Raw genomic sequence first — 12,441 nt, 5'->3', positions numbered from 1 at the left:
AGCGGTGGTCATCCAAGTCACAGAAGAGGAGCGGAGGCTTTGGTGGAGCTGAGACACACAGCAGAACCCTTTGAGGGCTGAGGCCAGATCCTAAAGGCTCCTCTAGACCCTCATCCCTAGGAAAGCTGAGGTCCCCAGAAGAGAGCCAGGGACACAGGGGTAACACAGGAGTCCACAGCAGAGGCCACAAGCCAGAGTTAGCAGCACTTTTACTTCCACATCTGAACCCCCGGGTCCTCACAACAGCCCTGTGAGGTAGGCAGGGCAGGAAGGTCCCCGAGGTCCCCATTTACAGATGAGGATGCTGAGGCACAGAGAGGTGAAGTGACTTGCCCGAGGTCACACAGCCAGCAGTGTGAAGGGCCCACAGTCAATGTTCTTCTGGCCCTCTGGAGGTCCCCACATCGACGCCTACACCCCTCTGTGTTCCCGCCCTCTCTGAACTCTTCTGGGTCCACGGGGGCCTTCCAGGCAGGCTGACAGCGAGGAGTTTTCAGGAATAGCCATTGGGGTGGGCCTGATCAACTCCAGGCAGGCACCGAGCCGTGGGACAGGAGGCCAACTGCCCTCTCCCAGTTCCCAGTGGGTCAGAGGCCCAGTAGTTTCCAGAGCAAGGGTGGAGCTGGCCATCATGGTCCACGAACGGATGGGAGTAAAGGTGGGTCGAAGGGTCTGTGTGTCCTGCACTAAAGATGAAGGCCACCCCCACGTCCTAGGGGCAGTGTCTCAAGTGCCCCCCTGTGCCTCCCTCACCCCACAGAGCCACAGTGAGCTTTCTCAGCAGCAAAAGGAGCCACAGACACCTGCTCCTGGCACAGAACTGCTCCTGTGGACAGGTCCCATCAGGCACTCAGACCCCATCGCGCAGACACAGTGCCTCCACAGCCTGACTGGGACCCTGGGCCACACCCCCGATGGCAAACAGCCGAGGCCCAGCCTGCAGACTAGAACAGGAGCAGCGGGCTGTGGGCATAGCTGGCAGTGCCTCCCAGCGGCGCCGTGCCAGGCTGAAGCCCTCTACAGAGCCCAGGGGACACGGCTGGTTTCCTGCCGGAAGGAGACAGAGCGTGTAAAGGGCACAGGCTGCAAGGGCTGTAGCTCATTTGCTCCCTGAGCCCATAGCATGGCCCAGCATATGCTGCCCCAGGATGGGATACCCAAGCCCTTGCTACCCATTGCCCCCATGTCATTACTCATTGATCTATTCATTCACATTCCTACTTCTCCATTCATTCAGTGGTCATTTCTCCTGTTTCTATCTTCTGGGCCCCTGCTGCTACAGAACCCACAGTTAGGTGCTGAGAGACACCCCAAAGGCTGAGCCAGGTAGACTACCCACTGACTGGCTGGGAAAGGAAAACTGATAAAGTCCTGACCCCTGGAATACCTAGAGAAGGGCAGGAGGTGGTGCTCATGCGGAGGGCTACTGCTTCCTGTCTCGGGCTCCCCTCCTATCCCAAGCCCCACAGAGACTTACCAAGGCCCCCAATGGCCACGACGTGGTCCCCAAGTGAGCCAACCACAAAGTCAGCTCTCTTGTCCCTCATGCGTAGGCTGCGGGGCAGCTTGGTCCAGGACCCTGCAGGAGAGGCAAGGAGGTAAGGGCTAGCCCCATCACGCACTCTGCACCCCTCCATCCCATGGAGAGTGGGAGGGTAGCCCACACCAACCACTGCTCACCATGCTCCAGGTCGAACATCTCCACAGTGTTGACAAAGTGTGGGCGGGAGTAGAAATTGTGGGGCCCAGGCTGCTGCAGGCCACCCAGGCTAAAGACGCTGCCTTCGGCCATGGCACAGCCGGCAAAGGCCCGGCGGCTGGGCAGGCTTGGGTGTCGGGTCCAGGTACGGGCCTCCAGATCAAAGGCCTCAAAAGCAGTCACTGGGAGCTTGCCCTGGCGGCCCCCTGCCAATGGAATTGGGGCACCTGGGAGGCGGCCCTAGTGGGGGTTGGCCTGGCAGGCCCTTCTTTTACCAGGTTGCTGAGCCTTTACCACTGCCTGCCCCTGCCACCCATACCCAGCTGTGTGCGTACCAGAGCATGGATCAACCCCAAAGATCCTTAGGCACTGGGCTTTGGTTTTCCAGCCTCAGCAGGGCCACCGAAAGAGCCTCAGACCAACCCTGACTCAACCCAACAAAGCTGCTCTTGTCCCACCATCCCAGACTAACATAAAGGGATAAATTTGAAGCTTCTGGACTTCAAACCACTTTGGCATATCCCCAGGTCCTTACCCAGGACATAGATCTTGTTTCCATGCAGGAAGGTAGAGGCCCCGTAGCAGGGTGTGGGCATCGAGGGCAGCGACAGCCAGCAGTCCCGGCGGGGTTCATATACCCGAACCTGGGCCTGGGGGGCCGTGTCAGGGCCCATTCCCCCCAGTGCATACACCATACCATCTGCAGAGAAAAGGGTAACACGGACTATCCCTGGGCCTGGCCACAGTCCTCCAGCCTGACAATTGCCCTGATCAGGCCTGGGGGTGGCTTGGGACACACCTATTTACGGTACCCCTCTCTAGCAGCAGAAACCCTCCTGCCTGTGTGGTGTGGGGGCTGGGAGAGCTAGGATCCCCACTCTGGCCAGGCCCCCTTCAAGTGAAGAGCAGGAGGCAGTTGATCTAATTATAATCTGTCTCCGTCTCCCTGGAGACGCTATGGCAACCAAGTCTGGCATCCAAGCAGGACCGGTGGTCAGACCTGGAGGCCACAAGGTGGGAATTATCATGGGGGAAGTGGGGGGGATTAAGCCAGGGGTGGGGGCCATATGGAGATCTGTTCAACAGGGAGCTCAGAGTGGGGAGGGGGCTCTGGGGATCAGCTGGGGGACTGGGAGAAGGAGCCTGGGCCTGCAGGATGAGGGTGCTGTCCACGAGCCTCCTGCGAGCACTTTTGTACCCTGTCCTCTCACTAGAGAAGGTTCTTGCCCTGTGACAGCCTCAGAGTCAGCTGGGGGCATGTCTTAGGGCCTTGGGGAGATGGCCAGTCAGCTCAGGGCTTCCATGGCAACTGCCTCCAGGCTAGCTTGGCTTTTGTCCATCTCCGTCTCCCAGGTTTGTTTGTGTGGCGTGAGGAATTTAAGCACTCGCTGGGCTCTGAGCCAAGGCCCTGCTCCCCTCCTCCCCTCCCAGACTATTTATAACTATGGGAGCTATTGGGCCACCCCTTCTGGTCTCTCAGAGGGGAGGAATGGGGCAGGGAGGTGGCCTGGCCCTCCCATCATGTTGGCAGCTAGCCAGGGCTCTGAGTCCCACCCCACAGCTGGAAAACGCAGTTAAGGCTGCTGCTGGCCCAGCTCAAAGCTAGGTAGGGAAGGCTACAGGAGGCAAATCCATGTCCAGGGCACCTAGGCAAAATGTATAGCTCTCACCCAACCTCTGAAGGTAAAGGGACCAAGTAAGGAAAGAATGGAGGCTACTGGGGCACCTGACGGACCTTCCCTGGGAAGCCACTCACCTCTTTCCACAGTCGCAACCCCCATGGCGGCCTGAGGGAGAGTGGCCCGACGCTCCCAACGGCCCTCGTCAGCCAGGAAGGCCTCCACAGCAGCTACCGGACTCTGGCCTTCATCTACACCACCCACCACTAGCACCTGCTTGCCCAGTACCACAGCAGCCGCACCAGCCCGGGCAGTGGGCAGGGGCGCCAGTGCCACCCACGTGTGCGAGGCCATATCCAACGTCTCAGCAGTGTCCAGAGGCAGTCCAGCCCGGCCACAGCCCCCCAGCACAAGCAGGTGCCCATCCTGGTACGCCACTGTGCCATATACCCGGCAGGTGGGCATGGGTGGGAACACCTGCCAAGTAAAGGCCCGGCCTCCTCCTGTAGCCATGGTGTTCACCTACAGTGGTAGGCCATGCTGTCTGCTCAGGCTGCAGGCCTCAGTGAAGGGCATGATGGGGCCTCATCTTGACTCTACGGGGCCTATAAGGGAGTGTGGGGCCAGTCCAGGGACTTGGTCTTCACCTACAGAAGAGACGGAAAATGAAGAGTCAGAGCCACTGACTAGCCCGATAGGATACTGATGAGCACTCTGGCCCCAAACTGCTGGTGGGAAAAGCAGAGGGAAGACCTACCCCCACTGGCTAGCACACTGATGTGGATTCCCTCCTGGAGTGGGAACAAGGGCAGTCTCCCAGTTACCCAGGCAATTTCCCCACTTCCTCTGGGGCTTGAGGAACTCTCCTCCCTTACCTTGCCCTCACCTAGCTGCTCCCTGGTTGAATCTAGGTCTAGGTGGGAGGTAAGGTAACTAGGATAGGACTTTCCACACTAGCCCCGCTCCCTTCGCCTCAACAGTCCACACCCTGGTGCTCTGCATCGGTGGAGTTAGACCGGACCCTCCCCCTTACTGGCTTCCAGGGTGCTCTGGACAGCCACTGGGGTCTCCCACCTGCTGCCAAAGATCAGACTCCAGGGTATCCTTACATCCCGTTTGGCAATCATCCCATAGAGTCCATCCATTCCTCAGCAAAAGACCAAGATCAGGGTGCTGGAACCGGGAGGGGAGGGGCTAGAGGCCAGAGTCCCACATTTCGCCTCAAGGTCTATCCTCAGGGGTCTGCCCATGCCCCGTCCCCGGAGACCTGATGTCCGGAAAGGGGAGGAGGGTGATTTGGGGAACCTAGGAGCCCTGGACTCTAGGGCGTTGCCAGCAGGAATGGACAGCTGACTTTACAGCAGATCCCCTAGTTCCCAGGCTTCTCTTTTCCCAAGGGGGACCATATTCCTAGGACCCCCGGCGCCAGGGCCTCCTGGCCCCAAACTTCCAGCTCGGGTAACGGGGGCGGGCGGGGGGTGGGGGGAAAGGGAGGCGGGTCCTGACGAGCGTGCTTGGGGCTCTACATCCCGCGCCCCAAACTTCCCCTGAGCGCGGCTCCCGCGGGACTCACCGGCCCGGGCTCCGGCGTCGCCGGGCGCAGGGTCCACGGCTCTGGCTCCGCTGGTGCCGGCTCTAGCTGGGGCTGAGGCCGGGCTCCGGCGGGGCTCAGGCTCTGCTCCGGCGCGGGGCGGGGCTGGACGGGGTCCGCCCCTCGCCGCCCCCCCGCCCCCGACTCGGGAAACCCTTCCCCCTGCTTTAACCCTGCACCTGCCGTGGCCGGAGCAGGGCACACCGACCTAGGGTCACCGGCACACGGGTGAACAGACAGACGGACACGTGGACACTGGGCCTGGATTTGGGGTCCGACCTCGGGCAGCGGGGAGAAAGGAAGCGGCGATAGGCCTCACGACAGTGTAGGATGCGGGCGGTTCTGAGCGGGACCCAGCCTGGGAGAACCCGCTAAGGGCCGGACCAGGAGAACCTGGGGAATTAGGGAGCGGGCGCCCGCCCACCGCTACTGCGCTCTCAAGAGCCCACGACAGGCTTTGCGGCGGCGCCCCCTTGAGGCCTCTTAGGGAAAGGCCTGGGCGTTTGGCGGGGGCAATGGCTGGGTCTCCCTTCCCCAAGCTCGGACAGGGCACAGAAGAGGTTGTGTGATGCACATCCAGGCTAGCCGTGGGTGGAGGAGCAGAAGGTGCCAGCCTCAGTACTTGACAGGCCCTTCCACAGGTCTGGGTGGGGCAGTTTGTGTGGGGGAGTGTAACTGAGCAAAGGATGGAGTCAGAGGCCACGGACCTCCCAGGCAGGTCACTCTGGGTTTATCCCGTGGGGCCTAAGGCAGTTTGTGACTGTCCATCCTCACGGTCCTGTGCCTGCCTCTAGCCAACTCGGGGGTCAGGCCAAAGCAAGTTGGTGTGACAGAGGCTGACCTACCTTAGACCCAGACCCTGGCTCATCCTATCTTCTCAGTCTTAAGAGTACTGGCTGAGTCTGTGAGCTGGAGCCCATTTGTACAGGTCAGTGGTCACCTAAGAGCAGAGGTCCTCATGGATGTTTGTGCTTGCTACCATCCTGTCCCTATTTTATAGACGGTCTGCCTCATGTTCGCCAGAAGCACACCTGGAGACTGAGACACAAGTGCAGTTAATGTGGGAAATGAGGACAAGAAGCACCAGCAGAGAAGTGGCAAGAAGACAGGGAAACCAGCCAATTAAGGGTGTGTCAAGCAAGTTCCCACTGTGGGCAGCAGGGACCAAATCCTGCTGGGGACTCTGGGAGCCAGCACAGAACATGGGCCTCACATTACTGTTCCAGTCAGAGCAAGGGTTGCTAAGGTACTGATTCTCACACCTCCATCAGAAATGGGCTGAGAGGAGCTCTGGAGCATGAATACCTTAGCCTGCCTTCTCCATGACCAGAGAGTCTTCAGTCCCTTTCAGGGCCTGGCAGATGGAGTTAGAGGGCCGGCAGGGAAATGGTGCCAAGCCTGGTTGCAGATCCTGGCTAGAAGGCTTCCATCCTCCCACTCCTTTCTCTCAACATGCTCCTCACTCAAACCACTGGTACCTTCCTCCTTAGAGTATTCACACTGTCCTGCACAGCCTCTCACATTTGTCACTATTCCCTTTCCAGGCCTCTTCCCCCTCTCCTGGCCAGCAATTAAGCACATAAAAGCATCCTACCTTTAGCTCCCTCCCAGCACCTGAAGTCCCTTCAGTGTCCCCTTCCTTCCAATTAAACTCTTGAAGTCATCTTCTCTTACAGGTTCCACTGCCTTAATGCCAACCTTACATCTACTACCACTGCTCCTCAAAACTTGGTCTTGCCAAAGTCACCATGGCACACCATAAAAAATGGGGGAGGGGCACTATGATCTTTTTCTTAACTGAAATTTTGCTGGCATCTTCAAAGCTTCACCCCTTGTGACCCTGGCTTTCTCCTGTTGCTTGTCCTGCCTCTCAGAGTCTTTTACAGGCCCTGCTTCCTCTCCCACCCTAGGAAGCAGCTCCCAAGACCCAGCCTTAGCTTTCCTCCTTGGCACATAGACTCTCTCCTGGGGTGATCCCTTCAAGACCACTGGCCTCCTTCGCATCTAGATCTTCACCAGATCTCTGCTTTGGTGGATATGGGTCTAGGGTCCATCACTCAGGGCTAGAAAAGATGCCAAATGGAGAGACTTCTCTCGTGGTCCATAGGTTAAGAATCTGCCTTGCAAAGCAAGGAATACAGGTTCAGTCACTGCTCAGGGTACTAAGATCCCACATGCCTCAGAGCAACTAAGCCCATGTGCCATAACTAGAGAGTCCATGCGCCACAACAAAAACATGACACAGCTACACAACTGAGACACAACTAAGACCTGACACAGCCAAATAAATATTTAAAAGATGCCAAGTGGAAAGCAAGGGCTGGATCCTGGGATCACCCTGAGGTCTCTTCAGCCTCATCTCATCTGATCCCAGTCAGCATCCACCAGAGTCCAGGTCAAGTCAGACTTGGTCCTCATGAATGATCCCAGAGAGTTCCATCCCAGATATATTGGGTGCCAAGAGGCAGAAGGATCAGCCTCCCCTCAGAGAACTAGATACCTCAGACCACTTTCCTTCAGCCATACCATTCCCCTAGTTCTAATGTCTGGAAGGGATACAGACTGGGGATGGACCTACCCTTTTTTGTCCTCCATTTTGCATTGACTTCTAGACTGGACATCACTAGAGATGTATCCTCTTTTCGGGACACATCTGGGCCCATGCCATCCCTGGAGGCTGGGCTCTGCTTCTTCATGGAATTGGATTCTGTTTATACAGGCCTGGCCCCACTTGCATACAGAGGGCAACACTGCTGGCTTTGGAGAAGCTGTGGAAGAGAACTTGGGCAGAAGGTGAGGCTGAATTGGTCCTAAGAATGAACAGTTAATTCTCAACCATGGATGGGGCAGAAATGGGGCTCACCCACTGCTGGGGACTGAGAGTGCTAAGGTGGGACTTCCTGATTGCACCCTCTGAGACCCTGGCCTTTGAGAGCCCACAGTTCTCTTCTCTCTACCAACACAAGGGGACTAGAAGCATTGACTAGAGGAGCAGGAGAGTTTGCATTTCCTGCTGGATATCTTGGCTGTGCTTAAAGGCACAAAAGACCCCCAACCACCAGGGGTGAGGCCCTGAGGTGCTTAGGGGCACAAGGCTAGGCCTAGGGTGGAGTGTTTTTCTCTTTAGGGTTGCCCAGACCCCTCTGTATAGGCAGAGAAACGTAGAGTAGCCAGAGGATCCTGGGATTTTATGGGGAATGAGGAGGGCTATTAACCAGTGCCCAGATGAAGCATACAGACACCCTCTGTGACTGCCCATAGGCTTCTAAAACCACCTCTGCCCCTCACACTCCTGCACAGGCTCCCAAAGGTTTAGAGCGGTCCCTGCTGCTACCTCCTCCAGGAAGTCGTCTCTGGTTCCTACTTGTCCGGCCCCTAGACTTTGGGGAAAACGGGGTCTCGGGGGGTCAAGGGTCATTAGGGCGGGCCAGGTCCCGGAAGCGGAAGCGCTTTGACTTCCGGTGCGCAGCAGGCGGCCATGTTGGATCAACGAAGGCGGCGCAGAGGCGCGTCCTGGGTCCCCGCGGCGTCGCCGGTAGGTTGGGGCCGTGGGCCTAGCCACGCCGCGGAGGGGCCGTCCGCGAGGCGGCAGGGCGGTGGGCCGGATGGCCGGCTCTTTCGGGACCAGCGCCCTCCGGCGACCGGGATGAGACACCCCCCCCACACCCCGTGCCCAGAGACCCCACCCTGGGGCTGTGAGACCCGGTCGGGCTCCCACTGCCTGCTAGTACATTTCGCTGCCTCCAAGGTCCCCCGCGCCAACTCTCGGCTTGGGCACCAGGAACGCGGACTCCCAGCCTGAGGGCCCTGATCCTGCCTACCCCGTTCCGCTTGGATAGGGCTGCTCTCGTCCCGCATTTGTCAGTTTCCTCTGCCGGTCCCAGGGATAGTTGAGAAGTCAGGGGTCGGGCTGCAGCTTCTGTTTTCCGGAGCCTCTTGGAAAGCCCAGAAGACCCCTCCCAAGGGCCCTTTCCAACCTGGGCGGAAGAGCCCCAATTTACCCCAACATCCTTATTGTACAGTAGTTCACTGTTCTGGGAACTACAGCCCTTGGCGGGGGCGGGGGTGGGATAATAAAAGAACCAAAGTCATGTGCAAGGACTGTACTTGGAGAATGGCCTCCGGAGAGGGGAAGTGCCTGAGACACCTGAGGATCCAAGAATATTTCCAAACAAAGAGCCCCAGGTCACTTCCTCCAGGGAGTTCTGAAAACTTCTGCTATCTGTTAGGGAGGAGGAGGAAGCTGCACTGAGGCACCTCCTGGCTCCAGGGACCTGCCTGATCCCAGCTGATCTTTTAATGCTCCTGAGCAGCTGCGGAGCTGCCTCTGGGACCCCTCAGTGCCGGATTGGGCTAGATTATTAGTCCTGATTGACGGCCTGCAGCTTCTTCAGAGAAGCCTGGGACAACTTGATTCTTGCCAGTAGCTCCAAATGGGCAGTATCGAATTTTGTACTTCTAAGCTTTAATTAGGACCGCTCAGCTCTCTTGGGCCCACTAAGCATGTTACTTGGAGTCTGTGGCTCCCACTGTCAGACTTTGTGCTTTGGTGTGGCTGCCTGGCCCTAGGCTGCCTGATTGTCTAGTTGTTCAGTCAGTTAGTCGTGTCCAGCTCTTTGAGATTGCATGGACTGCAGCACGCCAGGCTTCCCTGTCCAGCACACCAGGCTCCCCTGTTCTTCACCATCTTCAGAAGCTTGCTCAAACTCAAGTCCATTGATTGTCTAGAGATAATTTATTAGTACCTGCTACTCATCATCTTTTTCCTTTCTGTTGAAGGAGAGGCTGGCTCTTTCTCTGGGATTGCTCTCCATGGCTCTAGTGCTAGGAATTGTACCTCTGATTGGCTTGGCTGGGAACTCAGAAAGCCAGAAATGGTCATGAATTTGGGGTATAAGTCTGGGCCCTTAGGCTGGCATTCAGGCAGCATTCAAAGCTTGTACTGCACTGCTTTCACTGGTTTTTCCAGCTGACCCTCCCAGCCCTGACCACAGATTCCAGTCATACCAGGTTTGCCCTACTCTTTCTCACTTCGGAGCCATTGCATTGGCTGTTCCCCCTTTTGTACCATCTCCACGTGGTCCTTTCATGTTCTTCACTCACATGCCACATGGGTATTCCTCTCGGGAATCCTCCTGTTGGCAAGCTGAGCTGTATGCCAGTGTGCATCCCAAGAACCTTAAGAGTATCTCTATCTTGTCTTCTGTACAGGGCTCCCGGCAGACAGAGGTATTTACCTGTATCCCTAGTGTTGAGTTTAGTACTAGGATTTTGGCCAAACTCAGATCTTTCCAGGGGCCCAGCAGTAGGTTGGATGGCTCTGATTATGGGCATATATCCTGAAGAAACTGACCCATATGAGTTCACCACCTACCTCCCAGCACACACTCCACCTTGGTAGGTGGAGAAGCTTGAGGTTTTGCTCCATGGAGTGCTTGTCTCACTCTGAGCAGGCCCCTGTGTGTCCATGGTGGTTATTATGAATGCTGGCCCTGATTGACCTGTCTACCTGTCCTGGCCCCTATCGTGGTGCCCTTCTTGACTCTCTTCCTCTTGTCTTGGAGGTGCCAGGTGCTGATTTGTGGATCCCCAGGCAGACCTGCAGTGCCTAATGCCATGAGCGTGGTGGTGCAGCATGTGGAGGAGAAAGCTGTGCACTCCTGGTCACGGATCTCCACGGCGGGGAAGAAGGCCCTGGAGGAAGCGCTGCTTGTCTTCAACCCCATGAGCCAGGATCTCAGTGCCACTGAGGCCCAGCTTGTGGCCTTCCTGCAGGGCCTGCGGGATGATGGCTTCCAGCCTACCATCCTGCGCAGCGGTGATGTCTATGGCTATAGTTCGTGCACAGCCAACCCCCCAAGCCAGACAAAACTTCAGGCTCGTGCTCCTACCCCAGCTGCCACATCACCTCCAGCCAGTGCTCCCCAAACTGCCATGCGGCTGCCTGCGGGCCGGGCCACGCTGCTCCCCATGCCACTGTCTGGCAGGCTGGCCAAAGCGTCCACCACCCCAGGCCTCGCCAAGCATGCTACCACCAACCTGCTGCTGAGCTCCCTGAAGCAATCAAGTGCCGGCCGTGCCCAGGGTGCGGCGGTGGGCTTTCCCACCCACCTCTACCCAGGTGTTTACCCTGCCATGCGACTCTCCGTTGTCCTTGAGGCCCTAGTTCCCCTCAAAACTCCTGTGGCCTGCTTGGGCGCCAAACCCAAGGCGCAGTCACTGCAGCTGTCTCTTGCAGACTCCCCCCTAAAGGTGCGGAAAGGTCCAGGGAAGAGGCTGGGGAATGCCCAGCTCAAAGCTCCCAGAAAAGCCACAAGCAAGGGCCCTAAGTGTCTGGCTCGAAGAGGCCCCAGGTCTGGACCCCGACAAGGCTCTGGGCACCAGGGCAAGACCTGCAAAATCACTGGGTCTCTTGGTGGCCCACGAATGAAAGATGGTGGTGCTCTGGGCACCAAAGCAGCTCAGGCCAAAGCTGCCCGTGCCCAGGCCCAGGTGGCTCAAACACAGGCCACAGCCACCCAGGCCCGGGCCAAAGCCAAGGCTGTGCAGGCCAGGGCCAAGGCTAAGGCAGCTCGGATCAAGGCCAGAGCAGCGCGGGCCAGGGCCAAGGCCAAAGCAGTGCAGACCAGGGCCAAGGCCAAGGCCGTGCGGGCCAAGGCCATCCGAGCCAAGGCAAAGGTGGCTCGGACCCAGCCCAGGGGCAGGGGCAGGCCTAAAGGGTCTGCTCAGGGCAGGACTGCAAGGAGGAGCCGGAAAAGCTGCCCTGAGACTGTGGGGCAGAAGAGGAAAAGGGCCGAGGAAGCAAAGGACCTTCCTCCCCGGAAGAGAACACGGCTTGGGCCCCGACCCCCTAAGGTGCAGCTCGGACCTGGAACGGCAAGGCTGCTGAAGTTCAGGGCCATCAAGGTGGACAGACTGGCTTCAGACGACGAGGTGCGGCAGCAGGCTCAGCGGGTCCTCCGCGTGAACCTTTCCCCCGTAATACGACTGCAGCCGTTGCCACCACACTCAGCACCCTGACTCCTTGACACAGTGACTTTTAGGGAAACCAAGCCCTGTTGTGTGTGTGGCCAGCGACACTGTGCAATGCACATGGATTCCACAAGCCCGAGGACTCCGGGTGCCTCTCCAGGACCCTAAGGGCCACTGACCTCCTTGCAGAGACTGGAGGAGGTGGGGCGGACGGGCGGACGGGAGGGGTGGTCTCATGGCGCAGCGCACTGTGACTTTTTCTTCAAGTTGTATGTCTACTGTCCACCTATCACGTTTTATACCTTTCCACCTTCCAGTCTCCCTGCCTGCCCTTTGTGGTCTTTTTTTGCATATGTGACTGCTGGGAGGCCAGCTTGAGCAGATAGGAAAGGTAGCCCCAGGGACAAGGATGCCAGAGAGGAGCCTGGTAGCCTGGGGAATGTCATGGGTGTGAGTGAAAGCGGGGCAACCGAGCCACTCAAGTGGGACACCTCCCCTTGGGGTTGCTCTGGTGTTTTACCCAGATAGGTCCCTTGGAGGAGGACAGCAGGTGACTCCAT

The 12,441-nt window shown here is 58.0% G+C and overlaps 2 protein-coding genes across 3 annotated transcripts; one reads left to right on the top strand and one right to left on the bottom strand.

Annotated features, from left to right (window-relative positions):
• Positions 1-209: 209 nt before the first annotated feature.
• Positions 210-4,970, bottom strand: KLHDC8B (kelch domain containing 8B). Of its 2 annotated transcripts, XM_052641052.1 has the most exons (7): positions 4,892-4,970; positions 4,393-4,491; positions 3,456-3,965; positions 2,235-2,399; positions 1,681-1,905; positions 1,478-1,579; positions 210-1,047 (listed from the first exon to the last, which is right to left on the bottom strand). In XM_052641052.1, exons 3-7 carry the CDS (start codon positions 3,829-3,831, stop codon positions 851-853), a joined length of 1,065 nt encoding a protein of 354 aa, XP_052497012.1. In that variant the 5' UTR covers positions 3,832-3,965; positions 4,393-4,491; positions 4,892-4,970; the 3' UTR covers positions 210-850. The 2 variants fall into 2 exon arrangements, with proteins under 2 accessions (XP_052497012.1, XP_052497004.1); XM_052641044.1 differs by lacking the exon at positions 4,393-4,491.
• Positions 4,971-8,381: 3,411 nt separating this feature from the next.
• CCDC71 (coiled-coil domain containing 71) lies at positions 8,382-12,181 on the top strand. Its single transcript, XM_052641433.1, has 2 exons — positions 8,382-8,444; positions 10,474-12,181. The coding sequence occupies exon 2, from the start codon at positions 10,526-10,528 to the stop codon at positions 11,927-11,929; it is 1,404 nt and encodes a 467-aa protein (XP_052497393.1). The 5' UTR covers positions 8,382-8,444; positions 10,474-10,525; the 3' UTR covers positions 11,930-12,181.
• Positions 12,182-12,441: the final 260 nt, after the last annotated feature.

Source organism: Budorcas taxicolor, chromosome 1 (assembly GCF_023091745.1).
Source record: "Budorcas taxicolor isolate Tak-1 chromosome 1, Takin1.1, whole genome shotgun sequence".
NCBI classification, from domain to species: Eukaryota; Metazoa; Chordata; class Mammalia; order Artiodactyla; family Bovidae; genus Budorcas; species Budorcas taxicolor.
This window is presented reverse-complemented; position numbering and strand designations above follow the sequence as displayed.

Bases quoted from the DNA above. Each gene is read 5' to 3' on its own strand.
- KLHDC8B (XM_052641052.1), bottom strand. From the start codon at position 3,831: ATGGCTACAGGAGGAGGCCGGGCCTTTACTTGGCAGGTGTTCCCACCC. The intron at 2,400-3,455 runs GTGAGTGGCTTC...TTTTCTCTGCAG, and splicing joins GGTTGCGACTGTGGAAAGAG to ATGGTATGGTGTATGCACTG. The intron at 1,048-1,477 runs GTAAGTCTCTGT...TCCTTCCGGCAG, and splicing joins CGTGGCCATTGGGGGCCTTG to GAAACCAGCCGTGTCCCCTG.
- CCDC71 (XM_052641433.1), top strand. From the start codon at position 10,526: ATGAGCGTGGTGGTGCAGCATGTGGAGGAGAAAGCTGTGCACTCCTGG.